This window comes from Aulonocara sp. 'chitande type north' Nkhata Bay, linkage group LG11 (assembly GCF_057382095.1).
Source record: "Aulonocara sp. 'chitande type north' Nkhata Bay isolate Kocher_YH1m ecotype deep benthic linkage group LG11, A_spYH_male_GT1.1, whole genome shotgun sequence".
Classification (NCBI taxonomy): domain Eukaryota; kingdom Metazoa; phylum Chordata; class Actinopteri; order Cichliformes; family Cichlidae; genus Aulonocara; species Aulonocara sp. 'chitande type north' Nkhata Bay.
Window position 1 is genome coordinate 17,950,297 of NC_141354.1, and position 20,668 is coordinate 17,970,964.

Sequence of the window (20,668 nt, forward strand, 5' to 3'; positions counted from 1 at the left end):
GCCAGAGATTTGATAAAAAGATGATAAAGTTAAGTAATCACCACATCTTTGTTTGTGCTTATCAAGCATCACCTTTAGAGTTACTTGAAACTTTGTGCGTGTTGTACAGATTGTCCTTTGTTATCCGCATACACACTGATTTTTTCCCCCCTTTAAAAAAGTATTTGCACTCTTTCTACATTCATATGCAATATATGCATGCAGAAACACAGACACATAGTGAGACCTAGCCTTGAGTACATTTTGACAGGCTATTAAAAATAACTGTAGTACAACCGTTGACAGGCCAAAACCAGCCAGCAATTTATGGGCATAGGACAAGTCAGCGAATTGCACTTGTGTGACTTAGATGTGTGTGTATGTGTGTCGGTGGAGCGGTCATGCTCCACTTCACCTCTTAACACCCACGTTTACACTGCGAATACACTGCACACCTCAGCGCCAACTAGCACGTCAGAAAGGCTCGCCGTTCAAGCGTTCCTGTGTGTTTGTGCTCGAGAGGTTGGACGTCCAGCTCCTGCTCCACTATTGTTGTGGTGTACCCTTACCTCAGTGCTGAAAGAGTTGCACAGCATGTGTATTTTTGTATCCTTTTCTTAAAGTATGCATTTGAATGTGCGAGTGTGCGTTTGTGTGTGTCGCGTTGGTCGTATTGTGGTGAGCCGTGACCTCACCACTAACATTTCGCTCACATGCCTTGGACGCCGGTCAGTGGGTGTGCCGTGTGTATTTTCTCTGCTTACGTTGAAACCTTGCGCTTCTACGTCACGGCAGCGGGCTGGGACATTTTGTCATCCTTCTGCATGGGGTGGATGCTAAGCGGATACAAAATGACAAATGGAAAACCAGATCTGTTTTGGGACTTTCAGTGGAAGATGGATATCGATTCAGCATCACGGAGATCACAGCGTGGGTGTGTGGCCTTTTGGGTTTACTATGTGCGTGAGTTACACGTAACTCATCATGGATTTTGTCTGAATTATGGGTGCACTTCTGTCTGGTTAAGGACTTCATTTGCTTTTCTTTTTTAAATCTTTAATTCCCTAGTTTGTCATCCAGTGACATCATCCATTCACAATCTTTTTGCAAGAGCTCCCTCTTTGCTTTCTATGTAGAATGAAGTTTAAAGCGGGTAGCTGAAGTTCTTTGTGCTTTTCTGCTCACTCTACACAAGCTGTGATGGTTAACCTTCTGAGAAAAACAATATTTTTGGTGTTTAATTGTCCTTTTCCACAGTGGGATGTTCAAATAAGCGCTACCGCTCTAGCTAAATGATTTTGGCTGGTCCAAATAAACACACGTCAATCATCATGTTTACATTATGTCAAACCAGGAGTCAAAACATTTATTCTGGAAGAGTCTTCTTTATTCACACTGATTAAAGCTATGTGGGGTTTTTTGGTGCTTTTTAGCTTGTCAAATTAGGTGCTTAACCTTTTTTTTTTTTTTTTTTACATGTAAACACTTCTGCACAACGTGCATATGGAAACATACTTTTGCACCTTTGTTCCAGAATGTAATTATGTCCTGGGCCTAGCTAGGTGTAACCTGGCTGCAGCAGGGTGACCTTTCAATTTACAACATGTGGCATATTTTTGGGGAATATTTGTATCCCTAAGAAACCCAGCAAACTTGGCTTAATTGATGGATGAACCCACCTCATGCAAGATACGTTTGGAAGTTGTTTTCTTTGATGTCACCTACGCCATCCACTGTTTTGGTTAATCGCGACGCAGCTCCGATGGATGCTGCACTTTATTTTTAGGATCGGAGAATGAGGAGGGAAGAAGGCAGTGCCTTGGAAAACGTGGGTGGGCGCATGGTCTCTCTCTCGCTCTCCCTCTCGCTCTCTCCTGTATATAGTAAAGGCTCTTTGATGGAGACTCCATCATACCGCAGTTCGCTTTTACGCAGAGAAGATGAGCTCACGGATAGCCAAATCCAAACCGGCGATGAAACTGATGGTGGTGAGTAGCCAAAGTGTTTGCAGCTCCGCTCCTTGGATATGCTCAGCAGTAGAGCAGCACTTTATTCTGAAGGAATGACTTTTTCATCTCTTCTTTTTCCTTCGTATTTGTGTGTGTGTGTGTGTGTGTGTGTTTTTTTAATATATAAAATTACTGATCCTTAGTTGGATTTTGCGATACATAGATTTCAGAAATGCGAATAAATCTGGAGATCTTTGGCATAATTTGAATACAGTGACTTGCATGTATTGTCGTTAAGGGCTAGATAAAGAAAAGCTAAATATTTGCCAACCACATGTTCCCTCTGTGCAGCACGCCTCTGTTCAGGTACTTTGATGATCCCCCATTAATGAGAGGGGCCAGTCTTTAGGCTGTGCGCCACAATCGAAGCGTACCCCTAAATATTGTTCGGTCCTGGTATTTGATGCTGCTATATCGGGCTTTAATAGATGCATTAATATGTGAGCATATAGTTGCTTTTCAGACTCGGCTGCCATTCTCCATATCAGACACAGATGACAATCTAGTTTGTGTATCTGCTGCATGAGTTTGCATATCATTTTATGGTGTGTTGTATCTAGTTTATACTAATAGCAGAAAGTCAGATATATTAGTAGTACGTTTTAGAGCTATGTTAGGATTTTTTTTTTTTTTTAAAGAGCTATTCAAGTAAATTGTCCGGTGTTGTTTATTCTGGGGATTTGTTTGCTTTTGGTAATGAATGGAGCTCATGTTTTATTCACTGCTCTGTTCAGCCTCTACATCTTCAAACACGATCTATAGTTTTCTCAGATAAATTAAAGTTGACTCTGGGTAGTATTTCATTGCTTTTAATACCGCATGATTAAAATGAATGAAATGTTATCCTCCAAAAGCAGAGTGGCACGGTGAATTCCCAGCAGATGGTACAGTGTGTCTGACTTTACACCAATTTGCTCCTTTTTTTTTTATGTTGTTTCCATTGGTGTGTTTTGCATGCCGTCCTGTGTCGGGGCCTTTTCTGGTTTTGCATATGTTCATGTATGCTCAAGATGGGTATCAGTCCAGAAACAGATAAAACTCTGTAGCTCCAAAACACTGATCTAATATCCTTTTGGCCTTGTGTGAGAGTGCAGGAAAAAGAGAGATTTTTTTTTTTGCCAAGCACGGTCAGTCAGGAAGATGCGTGTTGTTTGTGCGTAATTCAGCGAACACGGCTGTGAAATAGTAGTTTATATGACCATATAATGTGATACTCAGTACAGTTTAGTTCCTCTAACTCAGTGTAGCCTGTCCTAAAATAGGCAAATATTCTGCTCTTTTGTTTATGCATCGTTCAGTTAGTCGGCCAGTACATCAGTCATTTGGTGAGTAAGACGGGCAACTTTCTGGCAACTGTTTACTCAGTCAGTCTTGACTGGCAACATCCAGCCAACATCTCCATCTCCTCTGAATCCACCACATGATATGCTTGTTTGTCTGCCTGTCAGCCAGGCTTGGTTGCAGTCTGTCTGAAAAACAATTCTGTGGTAAATGGAAACTGCAATTTTGGATCTTAAATACACCTCCAGCACCTGTGTGCTGTTCCTGTTGCTCTGCATACTCCTCACACATGTGCTTGTGTTGGCTCCAGAAAAATCTGTTTGGGTCATTGCCCAGCATGATGCCAGTGGAATAGTTCATCCTGTCAACCTGCTTTTATGAAGGCACATGTTTCAATATGTAAACAGTCATTTTCTTTGAAAGGGCAAAAATAACGCACCACTGTCAGAGCAGCAGGTAGTCAGTCAGTTGTTGTTGTCAGTGTGTCAACATGACTGTTAACCAGCATGGTTGGATAATCCTACCTCTAATCCTCATGCATGGACATGCTTTCTCCCCCTTTGTTATTATCCATGATCTACTATCTGTGTTCTCTTTATCTTTACGCCGCCTCCACGTTACGCTCTGCTTGTGGCCGTTGGCATTAGCAACAGCAACTTCCTCAAAACTAGCCGCAGGTTCACAGGCAGGCTGAAGAAGCTACAGAAAGCTCACTTGGCCAAACACTGGAGAAAGGGTGAGGAATGGCGGGAAAAGACAGAGTCGGGTAGGAAGGTATCACAGCAACATGTTTTAAACAAACAAGCACAAATGTTTATTCAGAAAGCAACAATTGCCTCTAAAGGTTACTTCCATACACCTAACTTCCCGTTTCCATCAACAGTAGGTATTGATAGCAGACGTTTGTGTGTGGGAGCCTGGGGTGGCTAGGGAGGGGCGAGTGGGATGGAGCAATTAATGGACACAAAGAGGAGAAAGAGAGCCTGCTGTTTATCTCTTACTACTATATGAATCATTCTAAAAACAGCATGACTGATATGATGCAAATTTCTGTAGTAAAAGATTACCTGACATTAGATGTGTAACAACACGAGAACAGTTTGATTTATTTGGTTTGGTTTCAGCAAGCAGAGAAATAAAAACAACCACAAACGTTTAAATTAGTAAAACAGTCCAGATAATCACAGTGACGCGTGATCACAGAAGCAGAAGAAGTAAAGCTTCGGCCCCTCAATATGATCACAGCATAAAACTACAGGATCTCCTCTTTGTATCCAAATGTTGTGCTGGTGTAGCAATTCAGAAAAGTGATCAGATTTGGTCTTAAATAGCTCAGTTATTGCAGAGTTTTAACTAAAGAACTATAAAGCACTTTCTCAAATAACAGCTCCATCACTTGGACAGTTTGCATGTTTGTGTGTTTATCCAACGGCCCAAATATTTTCTGTTTAACATTTTTACAATAAAGAGAAAAACCCAGCAAAAATCACAAAGAAAGGCACCTTCAGACTGGGAAAGATTTTTGCACGGCAGCACGTTTTTTGGGTTAGAGCGCCTTGACACAAAATCCACAATAAACATTAGCTCTCGTGCATAAACGACTCAGTAATTTAGGTTAATCTGTAAAATGTTCTAGCAGCCAGTTAGAGATTAGAAGTTTCTCCAGCGTGAGAACATGGTGTGAGCGCACCGAGCAGAGACTGCTTGATGTGGTGTGGCATCGTGTGTCGCATAAGTGAAAAAAGACATTGACCTGCGCACACACCCACGGAAGCACACATGCACGTGCAGGCACGCGCACACACGCGCACACACGCACACACATGCACACACACGCACAGGCTGGAATCCCCCCTCAGACCACCTGCGCTCTGCAGTTAACTGAATCCATGTGCCTGGTGGATAAGCTGGTGCAACGTGGTTTGATCCCTTTGTGCCACAGCTCTTCTCCTCATGCCATGAATTTAAAGCCGACCTCAAGCAAACCGAGCACGGAGTCTGTTTTTTTGCGCTGCATTTCAGCATAGTCCAAACTCTATCTTTCCACGAGCAACACAAAGTATTGTGTTTCTGTTTCATAATGCAGTTGTGAATTACTAAATTGCATTAAAATTTCCCAAGCTCTTTTTATAAAAACATTTGAATCATTTTATCCTGTAGTTTAACCTTTCGGAACACATCAACACAAATGAAATGCATTCGGTTAGCGATAGGACACTGATATTTTGCCTTTTCGTACTAGCTGACCTGTTTGACCTGACCTCTTCACAAACAAATTCAGTCAGAGGGGACGTAAAAAAGGCCCCAATAAACTGCTTTATGTCAGCGCAATAGATTTGCACATAGTTCCAGTCAAAGTATGTCATCATAGTGATAGATCAGTGACAGATAAACAAAACGAAAAGTGTGTGCCTCTGCTCGCTTAATCTCAGAGCCAGTAAATAGCTCACTGGATTGGGTATCACTTGTGTTGAATGTTGTGGGTAGCTAGCACAAGTGAGACGCTTTTGAGACGCTATTGATCCAATATAACCATGTCTGTCACCACCTTCTACAGCATGGAACCCACTCCCGCTGTTTGTTTTGTCTTTATTAAAGAGAAAACATCTCTTAAAGCAGCACATGTTCTCTGTTAAAGCATTGGTAGAAACTTCTCCTCATAAACACGAAGCTTTTTGCTCAGCTCAGTTCAAACGGGATTCGCTGGCACAGGTTATATAAGCAAACTATATCTGATGAAGCGGGTTTATCCAGTATAAATATAGACTGTTTTATTCAAACTTTTTAGTTTAATCCACAGAAATGTGGGAACTTTTTGAGCCTCCTTTTCCAGCAAGCCGTTTTCCAGCGTCGCTTGCAATTATTTACATGTAGCAGCTGCTCTGCCTTGCTCAAGGGCTTTTGCACAGGAATGCTAGAAAATTATCACCATCTCCGTACCTTCACCCTTGATTTTCTCCTCTGAGCTGGCTGAGCTCCAAATAGGATATGTCCCTTGCTAAGCACTCCTCTGATGATGCTAACATTATAATTATGGCTGTCAGTGGCCCCTATCTGCTGTGTAATTTAGATTTCCCGTGGTCGTCCATGATGTCGTCAGATGGCAGCTTCTAAGGAGACAGACGGGTGAAAAGTTCAGTATCTTTCGTAGCTCTTGATAGATGGAGTCACATGCTCCACAGGACGTCCATCCCAGTGAGTTAATTTTTAAAAAGTTGACATTTTCTCTTCTTCAGTAGCAGAAAGCTACCGTGCTGGGTGGTTGGGATAATTTAGTGCTGCCCATCAGAAAGTGACCAGAAAGCAGGAAGGGCCTTAAATAATGTCTAGAACCTTCTCTGAAAAACATGCAGTCAGATGATCTGAGAGATAACATCTGTATATGCAATAATCTTTCAATATGGAGTCAAACATCTGTTGAACAACACTACTTGTTGTCAAACACTTGTTATACTTTATGAGGGCTGGCCTTGAATTTTACTTTGTTTTTGTTTTTTTAAAGTCTGCTACATCTGTTTCTCAGGCCTCTGGTTCATTCACTTTGAAGATGACGAAAGCATATGTGCACCGAACACTGCACAACCGAGGCATTTCTCAGACCCAACCTAAAAAGCATCATTGTACTCATTCATTTTTATTACCTTTTATACATTTCCTGTCACTGCTTTGTGCTCGCATGTCACAGATTTAGGCAAATCAAACTTGTTTCACAAAAAGTACTAAAGGCAGGACAACAAGGACAGATTGGCTGACAATAAAAAAAATGAACTTTGATAGATTAAAATCAACAAAAGGTGCATGAGAGTCCAACAAAACTAGGTACAAGCACTAGACATCAAAACCTAAACTGAAACAAGATGAAAGGCATGATAGGGATACAGAGGGGAAAGACAGGATTATACAGTGTACATGCAAAGAGCACTAAATGAGAGAACGCAGGTGGAACTAGTAGGGAGGTGGAAATCGGTTACAAAGGTGGTAAAATAAAGGCAAAGACAGCAACTACAAAAAAGATACAGAATGAAGCAGATTGCTAAAATAAAGCAGGACATGACTTTAACTGTGACGCAGAAAGCACATATAGACAGACAGAGGGAGGGACAAGCATGCACATGGCAAGCTATTGTGCCATTTGACGGATTTCTAAAACAAAAGGGGCAAACGTTTATCAAGGGCTCTGACCGAGGGTTGGACTGTCCTGCCAGTAAACCACACCTGGATGATCCAGGTGATCCTCTGTTAGTCACTCAGCATACTCCACTCTCCTGTTTCTAAATCAATTGGATTTGGTCTCTGGGCTTAATGGAGTGTATATACACATTTCTTAATTTAAGGAGTAAGACTATGATTATGGGTTTGAATCTTGCTGGGGCCACCCAGACTACAAACAAAGTCATGCTACTGCTCAGCAAGTCGCTGATGAAAGCCTTCCACTGAACATTCGGTGGAAGAGGTCGATAGGTTTTGCCGGGAAAAGCACTGCGCTCTCCAGGCTGTTTGATGTTAGGTTTCTATTATGGTGTGCGAAACCCATTCATCTATTTTTTGCCGTCTTCCTCGGTGATGACCATTGGAAAGGGAAACAGAATAAGATGACGCAAATAACAAAACACGTATATGCAGGGTGCACGTAAAGTAGTAGTGTGGACGTAAACGCAGTGACGCTTAGGAAAAACACGTCATTTGTAGTCATTTGTAGAACGGGCAGTTTGTTCAGTAACATGTGGCAGGACAGGGAAGTCGCAGCTGTACTGCACACTGTTTCTCCCAAACTCACACCCACTCATAAACACGCGTAGATTTCTGGTGAAAAGACCTTTTTTCTTTTTATTCTTCAATATTGATTAAAGGATACAGAGGCAGTCATCATGTAACACACACACACACATTCTGGTTTTCCAGCCATTCTTTAGTTGCATGTTCATTTGCACAAAGTCGACTGTTTTTTGTGGCTCCGAGTTCTAAGGTGAATGGGATAAGTACAAATGCATGCACGCAGGAAGGAGATCAGTGGTGTGCTGCGGGTAATCTGTAGAACAGAGTGGGTGACTGTTTTGTATTCTGGTGGTGAATGGGGAAAGCCCAGTAACCTCCAACAGTACTCTTTATGAACAGCAGCCAGGAGACCACAGAGCGCGCAAACCAGCTCTGAGGAAGATGGTAATTGGACATGAACATCGACTAACACGCACACACCCATATACACTCACACGCGCACGCATTCCTGCATGCTCGCACCCCTGCACACACATGCATGGGAGTTTTTTTTTAGTTGTTTGTCATACAAATTCATTTATTTTTGAAGATGCACACATGATATGAAGCAAGAAACCACATGCAAACACACACTCACAGACAATACAAGACGGTCTATTGTTGGTTAGTCGTCCAAGCAGTGAGGATGTATCCGGGCCAACGGGAAAGTCCAAAGAACCAATGGCTAAGGGCCTTTGAGTGGAAGAAGCCTAATGTGTGACAGCTGGTCTGCATGTGCCCTCGACCAGCTAGATTGGCTCCATGTTAAACATGCTCACTAACTGATATCTCATATTTTAGAAATGAACCAAGCGTTTCAGTTTTTGCCTAGGCGATGATACATGGGCTTGTTTTTGTCATTAGTTACACAGGCTTGTCAGAGCCTCGCTGAAAACCACCCACTTTACAGAGTATCCATAACGATGGGCTGGTTTTGGGTGGCTGAGGAGAGTGTGGGTGTGGTGTGGATCTTAATCTGGGACAGTATTAAAGTGCGATAGATCACCTCTGAATCACATCAGATGCTTTTCAGCTGCAAAGCAGCCGAGCTTACGGGGCTGCCAGCATGGGTAGGGAACTGCTAGTGAGGGCAGAGAACACAAGGCTGCACAACTAATGCCTGTAATCCTGTGTCATGCACTTCTTTTATTTCAATGTGTAGAAAATTTTGGCATGACTGAAACATCTGAATTCATTTAAAAAGCTTTGGATTAAAGTCAAACAGATGAGAAATGATGCCAGAAGGCCAATAAAATCATTTTGATCCCTTTATTAATCCTAAAAGTTGAGATCAACAAAAAGCATTTACTGAAAATAATGACGAGTTGAGGCAAAACAAAAAGGGACGTTACTGCCCCAAAAGTTTAAAATACACTTGTGTTATTCCTGAGAATTTGTCCCTATAGAGTAATCAATTTATCAATTTCAGGGAAACTAGTCTATTCTGATTCTCTGAACTGCACTCTGAAGAGCAGCAGAAAGAACAGGACCTTATGTCCACCAGGAGCTTTACTGCTCTGACCTTACAGTCAACTCGTTCTTACTGGAATCTTTGGGTTGGCGAGTGCTCCAAAATATAAAAATATTTGATTCTTTTGCCAAAGTGAAGCTGTTCACGAGACGGGTTTCATTAGAGATTTTGTCACTGCTGTTGAGTCAGTTCCTGAAGCGACTTACTTTCTTTCTCTTGCAGCTTTTGACAGCTTCTCTCTCCTGGGCCTTTCAGCAGCAAGCTGAACAACCAACGTACCAGCACCGTGACCCCGCGACATCCGCGTTCCTCACGTGTAACCAGTGCCCACCTGGCACAGCGGTGAAACGACACTGCACTGCTGACATGCCCACAGAGTGCCAGCCCTGTCCTGACAGGCATTTCGCCGAGAACTGGCACTGGGGGGAGAAATGCCAGTACTGCACCTCGGTACGTATGAGGCCATCAACCTAACATTCAGTTCTAGTTTTTCTTCTTAATAGAAACTAGGGCTACATGTTTCATGAGGCCGATAATGGTTCCTTTGTTGTGTGTTCAGACCGTAACTGACGGGTTTTTGTGACAATTACTGGATTTTGTAGTAAAAAAAGATCAATGTATCGTCTCATACCTAAAAGAATTTCCCAGAGCTGAAATCAAAGTATGGTCAGGAATTATGCACATACCTTTAGTTTTTTGTCTTCCAGCTTTTTTCAGTGGTGCTTTTATGTGGCTTTGCTGGTGTCTTTTCCCAAGATGCATGACCTTACTGTTTATTTATGTTTTGGTGCTGCATTTGTCTTTTTTTTAAGCCAGTATTTCCACTTCAGTTTTTGTTACTAAAAATGAAAGTCCCAGTTTGCTCATTGTGGTAGAATGATCTTCCCCCAGAGTTTTGATGTTTCTCCTCCGCAACTCCAGATAAATTACGCAATCACCACTTTTTCATGATAATCCTTGTATTGTTAACATGTCTGCTTTGTGATGCTTTTAAATTTCAGTTTTCGTCTTCCCAACAGACTAATATGATATTTGAGACAAGTTGCAGAGCGGAAGCATGATGTTCTTTATGACCTGCGTTGCTGTGAACTGCTGTGTTGTTTATAGCAACACATGCAAATAAACTTTTACCTACATTTTCTGTGCGTGTGCAGCTTTACAGCTTCACATGTGTGACCTCTCTGTGTTCCCGTTTAGGTGTGTAAGGAGAGACAGCTAGTGAAGCAGCAGTGCAACAGCACTCATGATCAGCTGTGCGAATGTGCTCCAGGTTTCCACCTAGTGATAGAGTTCTGTATCGCACACAAGGCCTGTTCACCTGGATATGGAGTGGCAGCTTTAGGTAAGAGTAACATCCACATTAAGAATATTATTCAGACTGAGCAGTTTCTATAGGAATTGTTTGAAAAGCGAAAACAGCTGGTTTGGGCAGCACAAAATGCTTTGATTTTTTTTTTAACTGAAAATGATGATCAGAAATTCTGCAAAAGGCAGTTAAGAATTAATAAAATCATAAATAGATAATGATTTTTAATCAAATTGCTACTGAGGCCCATTTTCAGCAGCTGTTGTTCCGGTGCAACATTTTGCAAATTTATTGTTTTACAAAAAAAATCAAGAGTACCGTTCCTTTCACAAACCACCGTTTCCTGAAGCTGCCAGTCAAGGACCTGGGAGGCATTCTGCACTGACGCCTCCTGCTTTCTTTTTTTGTGGTTAACTCAGGCTACTTCTGTTAAGGCAGCGGTCTGTGAAGATATTTCTGTGGTCCTGCAAGTAGCCAAATTCACTGCTTGATTAGGGAGAGAAACTGTTTCCAGCTGTACAAAAGGCCACTCAAGTGGAAAAATGGGCCTCTGCAGATGTTATGTATATTAAAAGCAATCAATAATTTATGATTAAGGGTAATCATTTACAACATTTCTGACTATTTCCATATCATATCAAATAAAACAAATGTGTTTTTCCTCCTAAAGAAAGGAGATTCCAGGGTGACGTCAAACCTTTGTGTAAATTGGACTTAAATGAGTAGATTGCTACCAGAAGCAGGAGTGTAAATATAAGGCTCGCGGGCCAGACTTGCCCCAACAAAGACTGCAGTCCAGCCCACTGGAAATCTTTAGAAAGTGTAAAAAGGAGATACATTTTTAATTTCAATTGTATTTTTTAATACATTTTACAGCTTTTCCTGCCGATAAAGCGCTCCCCCAGAGGCACCAAAAGTAATGAAATAACAGATAAACAATTCAATGACAGAAACAATTCATTTTTTTATGATCTACTATAGAATTTTTTCACAGTAAAATAAATAAATAAATAAATAAAATAGGCATTTTTTTAATGAACAAAAACTTTCTGTGGCGACAAGCTGCCAGAACCTTTTTATTTCTTACAGTGTAGGCAGTAGGAAATACATGTAAATAAACAGTTTCTTTCATTTACTGCAGGATTCCTTTATCAGGGGGAAACACTCCGTTATACTTTTTAAAAATAAATAATCAGATTTTATATTATTATATTATTTCACATATCAAATGCATAGTTAAACTGATAGGAAAGGGCTTTCAATGGTCCAGCCCATTTAAAATCTAAGTGGGCTGCATGAAGCCCACCGTGTACAATGGAATTTGACTTTGCTGACATCAGGTGTCTGTAATAGCGCAAGAGTAAATTCAGTCTGCATGTAGACTAGACAGTTGTAGTGGTTTATCTTAGTGAGTAAACATGAGAAAAGTGCAGTATGTGTGCTCAAAGGGACACTCAGTCTGCGTGTCACTGTAACAAGTATCTTTTCTTTGATCTTCTTTTGATCTCACCAATTTCCCGGGCGGGTTACACTGGACTGGCCTGTCAGGAACTTTGATAAAGCAGAGAGATGCGTCAGTTACATTTTCACATTCAGATATGTTCTTAATTATATTACCAGACACCAGGTTTTTCTTCCTCTTCTTCCGAATATGTGAACCAAACCCATTCCTGATGAGCATCTCCCTTTTCACAGAAAAAAACCTTTTTAAAGTGTTTCTTAGAAATGTCCTACTTCTCTGTTTGTGTCTCTTCCTCACAGAGGTATTTTCACCATCTCCTGCTCTGTGTTTCCTGGCAGTGAGAGGCTATCAGGGTTTTTGATGTAGCTGTTAAAACATGCAAAGCATGCTTTGTTGTACTTGTGAACTAGAGCGCTAGATGTGTGAAACGGGCAGTTAAGTTGTAGCTAAGAACAATCTTAACAACTTTATTGCTACATATGCACGATTAAGCTGAGTAACTGGCGCATAAATGCATTTGTCCATGTTGAGAAAAAACAAAATAACTTGATAACTTGTTTCTGAGTCAACAGGAGAACTTGAAAAGTTAGTCTTGACATCATAAAGTGTCTGTGCAAATAAAACAGTCACGTATGTCCTGAAGGTGTGAAATACGTAACTATAGCCTTTCTCCACAAAATGTATCTAATACAGAACTTGGCGTTCTGTATTAGATACATGCTGTATATCAGTGTTCTAACACTGATATACAGCATGTCTGACCTGACTCAGTCTCTTCCACTTTAGTCTGTGTTGTTAGTGATATGAAGTCCTTTGAATGGTCAGCAAGACTAGTTATAGAAATGCCTGTCCATTCCAGAGTTCATCAAACCGTGAAAACAAACTGTCTACTGGCATCACTCAGAAAATTCAGGTTACTTTGTGTCATTCAGTGTGCGCCAAATGAACCACAGCAAATGTATATATCATTATAATAGCTATAACTCATTTCCTTTGATTCCAGGCCTTCAAAGCTAGCCATGTAGCTTTATCTGTGACTTTTTTTTTTATCACATCCTGTAGTGTTGAAAGGTTTTTATGTAAATCAGAGAAGCTAAATCAGAGTGTTATGAATCTTCTATGTCTACAACCCTCAGATAAATTATTATTTGCACAGTATTGTTGTCTTCGGTTTTAAAAGTAAGCAACAGATGATAATGTGACATTTTGAAAGAGTGAAAGCACTTTCTCATTTGTTCCTTTTGTACCTGATAATGCAAATTGTAAAGCATAAAGAGGAAACTTGAGCGATGAGTCATCAACTTATTTCGCCCTTCCTGTGCTTCCTCTTAGAAATAATGTGATGCAACAGTTTCTAGTTTCTCCGGCAGTTTCAACTTAGTCAGTGTGATGTCTCAGACCTTACAAAGACTTAAAATTACGCTGTAGTTTCTGTGTATATGTACTGTATATGCGATGGTCCGTGCAGGTCTATTGGTTGGCATGAGGCTCCAAATGGACTTCTGCATAGTAGCAGTTTACTACAACTAACCCTGGACATGGTCATCAAAAATAAACTGCGGTATTTAAATGATGATCAGTTGTTACCAAGGGAGCCAGATTGTGCCAAGAAAATATCCCCACAACATAACAGCACCAACAACAATCTGAGCCACTGATACAAAGCAGGACGGATCCATGGATTCGTGATAGCCTCTGCTTCCTGCTCTTAGGTGAAAAGAGTGGCACCCGGTGTGGTCTTCTGCTGCGTAAGAGGTATGCAGAAGAGCATCAGATATGCCTCTTGCCTTCCTAAAAGCTCAAAGCCATTTGTTCAGTCTCCTCTGACCATTCTCTATAAACCCTAGAGATAGTTTTTTGTATACTTGGACCAGTCTGCCTGGCACCAACCGTTTAAAGCCATTGAAATCACCTTTCTTTCCCTTTCTGATGTTTAGTTTGAACTCTAGTTGCCATGTTATTTGCTGACCAGATATTTCTGTTAACAAGCAGTTAGACAAAGACCTGATAAAGTGGCTGGTGAGTTTTTAATGTTCTGCAGCTGCGTGAGTCCATGCAACTATCATTCATGCTTAAGAGGTATTGTGTCCATCAACACCTGATACAATAACCATGCGCCAATAACATAGTGGATATCCAATCTGATATTTTTTTCAGATTCCTTCCTTAGTGTGTCTGTAGGAACTGTTGGTGAGAAAGTCTGATTTTAAGCATACCAGTGCACTGAATCTGGTATTTGTACTGGAACCACAGCATAAACTAACACCAACCTTCTCATGACTTCATGTTAAACTTTGGACCAGAGTCCAGAAATCACAAGGATGAAACAACATTTTCCATCGATTGTGGTTATCATGTGACCCCTGCAATACTTTTTTCCATAAATTCCACTGACCTTAATCCACAATCAGCAGACATGAGACAGCAATTTAGGGGATCTCCCCCCCCCACTGAAGCTGAAAAACTTATTATGTAATGCCTCGAGCTGTGGTTACACCACAGGATGCTGGGTCAGTCTTCTGACAACACAAGCCTTTTATGACTCCGTCCTTTCCCCCTTGGTCTCCTGATTGTTTGTTTCTGGTTAGAATTCTTTGTCATTCTCCGAATGGGATTTGCTATGTGGTTCATCTGTGTTTTTGGAATCCGATCGATATGGTAGACAGTACGGGGGGAGGGGGGAACAGCGTGCAAATCAAGTTTTCGTGAGTAATTATTTTTTTTGCCTCTTCCATGTTTGTTTGATCATTATATTGTTAGGCAAACAAGTGTTAGATCATCAAAATTTCCAAAATACCCAAGATTTATTTTTGTTCAACATTTATTTAGTCAGGTGACGACTTCCTTGATTAAATAAATCAGCAGTAATTAACTTGGAAACCAGTTTTCTAGAGCAGACTGAACAAGCAGCATCGAAAGTTGCACACAAAACTACAACTACAACTACTAACAATAGTAGTAGTTAATATTATCACTATTATAAGCTGTCATTATAATAAAACTTTGATGAACAACAAATCAATGATTCATACAATGTGTTTCATCTATACATGTCTAGAGTCTTTAGTCAATAACTAGTAAACCTTGTATTACATAAACATTAACGATAATATGTGCACCATTAATCAGATCTAAAGCAATTTCTTTTAGCAAAGTGCTGACATGCATTCTTTAAATTTTTTTCCGCAGAGGAAATTCTGAGAAATTGACATTAAAGTCAGCAATAAAATATAACCGTCATACTACAGTTATAGGCTGTCACGTTGTCATCTGACAGAGTACATGCTTTGTCATGACTCGCAGAGGAAACGTTTTTGATTGTTTTTTATGCATATAAGGCGATGGTTTCCTATTTGACGATATGTTTTCAAGAAAGGACGCATTGTACCATGGTAGCGGGAAACTAATCAAAGGTTAAATCTGAAATAAGCATGGCTTGTCGTCCCACGCACTTTCACTTCAAGATCAAAATAAAATGAGGATGTGATTACTAGTTCCACTTCATGGACTGTCATGCGTGCTGATGGTCATATACCAGAAGTTGTGATGGTTTCCTGTAATGGTATTGTGGCAACTGTCAAATGAGATTATAAAAAAAAAGGTCACGTATCTAAATATAGTTTTAAAGTTGCAGCATATTATAGTAAATCAACTGTAAAATAAAGTTCTCAAAACATGCCTACGTATTACTATTAGAAGTGGCTTTGGCTGCAAAAAAATCAGCTGACAAATCACATTGCAGCTAAGTCACATGACATCATAGTAAGAGCATGTAAGATACAGAATGAGGGCGGTGTAGTGACTACGACTGATATGAGTCATTCTCTGAAACACGCTCTCAGTATGATGAGCTTTCACATGTCTCTGCGGTTCTTAGAATCACATCTGCTTCTTTTTGCACTAAATGGTGAAAATGGCTGAGTTTCAGTTAAAGCTCTAGATGAGAAAAAAAATCTGTGGTTAGGTGCTTTCTCACATGCTCAGAAGCGTCACTTCTATCAGTTTTCATTTGCAAAACTTATCTCTGTAAATCTCTTCCAGGTACGCCAGTGAGTGACACAGTGTGTGAACTTTGCCCTGATGGTCATTTCTCCCCGGGTGGCTCCTCCACCAAGCCGTGCCAGCCTCACACGAACTGCTCAGAATTGGGCCTCAAGACACTGAGATGGGGCACGTCCACTGCAGACAGCCAGTGTGGCACTCCGGACAAGAAGGCAACGCTGGAGTGCTCTCATCATCACACTTTGTGCCAGACTGGTGAGAACATACGCGCTGTCATGTTGGGCATGGCGCTGCAGAAAAAGATCATATGGAACGTTTTAGGACTAATCCTGGAATTTGGGTTGATCATTAGCGCAGTGTTTATCCAACACACACACATAAACGCGCGCGCACGCACACACACACACATGCACCAGTGTTGTTGAGTTAACCTCAGCTGTCAACAACTTAAAAATCAACTTGAAGTGAATTATTTCAAACATGTGGTCATTTTCACTCCTAAAGGCAGGGGATTTCCTCGGTCAGGTTCGCTGTCCAGATTCCAATCTTTTGCAAATTCTTGCGTGCCTTAAAACCAACACAGCAGTGAAAACCAAAGGGTTGAACGCTGGATGTTTATGGCATTGTTGTCAAAAAGACCCATGATGGATCAATTACCCCCTTTAACTGTCACATCCCCAAACACAATAACAGAGGAAACTGAGTCAAAGGAGACGCAAGGCACGCTGGTTGCTCTTTGTTACTCAGACTTTGACTGTGACAGATGCTGAAGGATAATTTGAGATGAGAAGCCGCAAGTATGACACTAAATTCCCAGACCGTGAGAAACCACAGACACTGGAGAACACACACATGCAGATGTACAGACCCTGGCGCACTCATATGCCACACTTAGACGAAAACACACAAAGCTGTGGTCCCTCTGGGAGGGTGATGCTCTCCTCAAACATTCATTCACAAATTGCCTTCCTGGTAACTACACCACCGCAGAGTGCCTGCTTCAAATCCTGGAACAGCTTAGCAGTGTTTCTGAGCAAAAAATGTAAAATTGAAAGCAGTTGGGATTCCCAAAGTCGGTATTAAGCCACCAGGAAGTCACTGTTAGCTGTGGTGCGAGCCGCAATTACATCACTCATAAATTACTGAAATGATCAACATGAAACATGAAATTTGGTGTAATTTCACATCATCTTTAATAAAAAGGATGTGAAATTGCACATTATATGAAGTGTGTCCGGTTGGGAGTGTCCTCAGCGAAAGCAGGAAGAAGAATGTTCGCTTGGCTGCCTTAAAAAATGTAGAGCAACAGGCTCGGCTACAGTTTGGCTCGGCTAGTAGGAGTGATCCCAATGAGTAACAGAAAGAAAAGACAGCTGTGGTTCTCTCGTGGTCAAATTACAAGGCAACACTCTAAACATAGGCAAACACAAAAAATATGCAGAAGTAAACTGATGAAGTATTGAAATGTTAAAATCTGTTATATCTAATTTTAAACTGCCTTCAATTAGGAACAAAAAAAAAAGAAATTAAAGTTCCTTTATGTTGTTATCCCAGATTCCCAGATTGACGTTATTAAGGTGGAGACTATGGAGTCTTTACTGTTGATTTTATGGTTGAAGAGTTGCAGTGACACAGATGAATAAGCAAAACATAGTGAAACTGTTACGTCAGTAAACATAGTGTGTAATGTCAGTTACACAGCGATGTCTATTTAAAGTGTGCAAACATGCGGTAACGTGCCACCACAAACTGTCGTGGAATCGCTCCACAAATGTGCAATTGGGACTTAGGTGGGAACCTCTAAGGTTAGTTTGGCATTATCTACAGATACCGATTTAAACAAGGGGTGAAAAATAAAAGATCTAAAAGACATAAATATGTTTAACATAGCTGATCGCACTAAGATGTCAAGCATTGTACTAAAAGCTGGGCCATGTTTGGGCAGGTGTCACTCTACCAGCCCGCTTGTCATACTGGAATACATACAGCCAATGGTTTGGAATTTACTAAAGTTGTTTTATTACTTGTGAACATTTACTCATTTGTAACAGGTTGTTACAAATGTTACATATGTTACATATGTTACATATGTTAATTCCTTCTGGTTTAAGCAAATGGATATCAAGCATCACTATCCAGAACTTTTGTGCATGTGTGTGTTTTCAAGCCCACTTTGCTTCTCTTTCCAGATGTGACTCTTTGTGAAGAGGCGGTTTTCCAGTCGCTAGCCTCGCTGCGACTTTCCTCGGTGCCCCTGGAACGACTGTTGGACAGTCTTCCTGGGAAGAGGGTGGATCGCAAGAGCCTGGAGAGGCTGAAGAAGACCTGCTCTCCCCAGCAGCAGGTTCTCCACCTTCTGCGACTGTGGAGAGAGCAGAACAAAGACCAGGACAAGCTGTATGGCTTCATACAAGGTATAAAATAAGATTTACAAGAATGCTGCACCAGCACAAACTGGGTTTTTGTTTAGAAAAAAAAAAGGAAAAAAGACTCAGAGATTTTAGAGACTGACCTAGTTGCACATATGTTGCTGTGAGTTTCTTTCTCAAGGTGCAAAATACAGGGAGGAGAATATTTAAATCAAGCGCACAAACTGACCACACATATGAGCAGCGTCTGAGTGTTGTGCTCACATGCTATTTTGCCCTGTTTAACATATCTGTTTGCTATTTTAATTTTTGCATTGGTGTACTAATGTAAACATACTTTATTTGAAGGTGTGAACCACTGTGAGAGGAAGGTCTCCCGCTGCAGCAGTCTAAAAAACCTGACGCTCGACGACCTCATGAAGGTAACGAACAGCTTGCCGGGAGTGAAAGTTAAGGAGGCGGATGTCCAGGCCGTGGTCTCTTCTTGCCTCCCCAGGCAGTACATTCTGCATCTTCTTCACCTCTGGAAAAAAGCAAACCACAACCTGGACCTACCAAATGCTCTGTCTCACAGTCTCAGGGTCCTGCGCAACCAACAGGCACCACGTTATCTGCTCAAAGGCCTGAAGAAGATCAGCCGCATCATTGGAACCACCTCGGCACAAAAGATGTTTCAGAAGATGTTTGTCAGTATGCTTCAGGATGGATCGTGTTTTAAAGCCCATAAGCCATTAAATGAATAAGCAGTACACAGGTACAAATAGAAATAGATACAACCTAAAGCATAAATAAACACTATTTCACTGACAAAAAAGGGAACACTAAAAAGATACACAATGAGCAGGGAGGTGCATTTTTTTTGTAATAGTGAGAGGGCTTTATAATATCAAAGCTATGCATATACTGCCTAAAAATGGGTTTTCCTAACTTTAACATGGAAGGAAAGATGGAAAAATAAATTTGTCTTTCCTTCTCTGATTTTTTTCTGACCTAAACGAGGCACTAATAACTTCATCCTCAGTCCACGGTAACCGTCCGCAAGGAAGAATCTGACAAAAAAAAGAGGTGTTCACACATCTGTGTACTGAATACGGATGTAAAATAAAAGGTTTTTGAAAAAAAAAAGATTTTTTAGAACTTCATGACTGGAGTCTGTGAAAAATTAAAAAAAAATGTTATTTAAGATGTAAATATTAATACTATTTTATAGAAAATGGTCCGGCAGATGTTGTTATTGTTGCTTTCTCGCTGTTTGAGAGGAAGGATTTGGTTTCATAATGAAATATTTTTTCTCATTTGTTGGTGTGTTTGTTCTGGACTGCTGACAAGCAAAGCTCATCGTTATTATTTTGTAGTTGTTACTTGTATGAATGTACAAAGGAGTGCAATTGTTTTCTATTTAAAAAAAAGTAATTTTTACTTTCTGAACATGTAAAGGCTTATGTTTATTACTTCTTAGAAATACTGGATTCCAAATGCTGCAAGTTAATGAAGTGATATTTGTTTTATATTTTTGTTGTATCGCGTTTTTACTATAAGTGTATGATCTTTGTTGTATATGTGCCTGACTGGTCCTTTTTAAGCTTGTTTAAGTTGTGAACATTGATAACAAATGATCTGACTAAATTCAGTGTGTAAAGATGTATTGTTTCATTATAAATATGCAATGAACAGACAGACGATTTTAGTCTTGTGATTTCATAGCAGTGTTAAATTTTGGAGAAACCCCCCCCCCCCAAAAAACATTGTTTTCTGGTAAATCAACTATATTGTATGCTTTTAGTTTTAAAATCCTCCAAGGGTGCCTTCCCTGAGATGGAAGGGGACTGAATGGCTGACTGGATCAAACAATCTGTACTTCTGATCTCTTGACTGAGAAGAATTTGGTCTTCCCCAGCTTAGCGATCAAGGCGTACAGTGAGTTTCCTGACAGAGCCACTTTGATGTGATTCACCTACATTAGATCAGCTTTTCCAAGATGTCAGTGTAGCTTCTATTTACACCAAAGTGCACATGAAGCCTGCCAGGATTAGA

At 40.7% G+C, this 20,668-nt stretch overlaps 1 protein-coding gene across 2 annotated transcripts; it reads left to right on the forward strand.

Moving 5' to 3' along the window:
• The first annotated feature begins 692 nt into the window (after positions 1–692).
• On the forward strand, positions 693–20,307 carry LOC147318753 (tumor necrosis factor receptor superfamily member 11B-like). Of its 2 annotated transcripts, none has more exons than XM_086310838.1 (6): positions 693–938; positions 9,718–9,945; positions 10,693–10,837; positions 16,305–16,520; positions 18,455–18,679; positions 18,983–20,307. In XM_086310838.1, exons 1-6 carry the CDS (start codon positions 693–695, stop codon positions 19,375–19,377), a joined length of 1,455 nt encoding a protein of 484 aa, XP_086166964.1. In that variant the 3' UTR covers positions 19,378–20,307. The 2 variants fall into 2 exon arrangements, with proteins under 2 accessions (XP_086166964.1, XP_086166963.1); XM_086310837.1 differs by lacking the exon at positions 693–938 and adding an exon at positions 1,282–1,967.
• Positions 20,308–20,668: the final 361 nt, after the last annotated feature.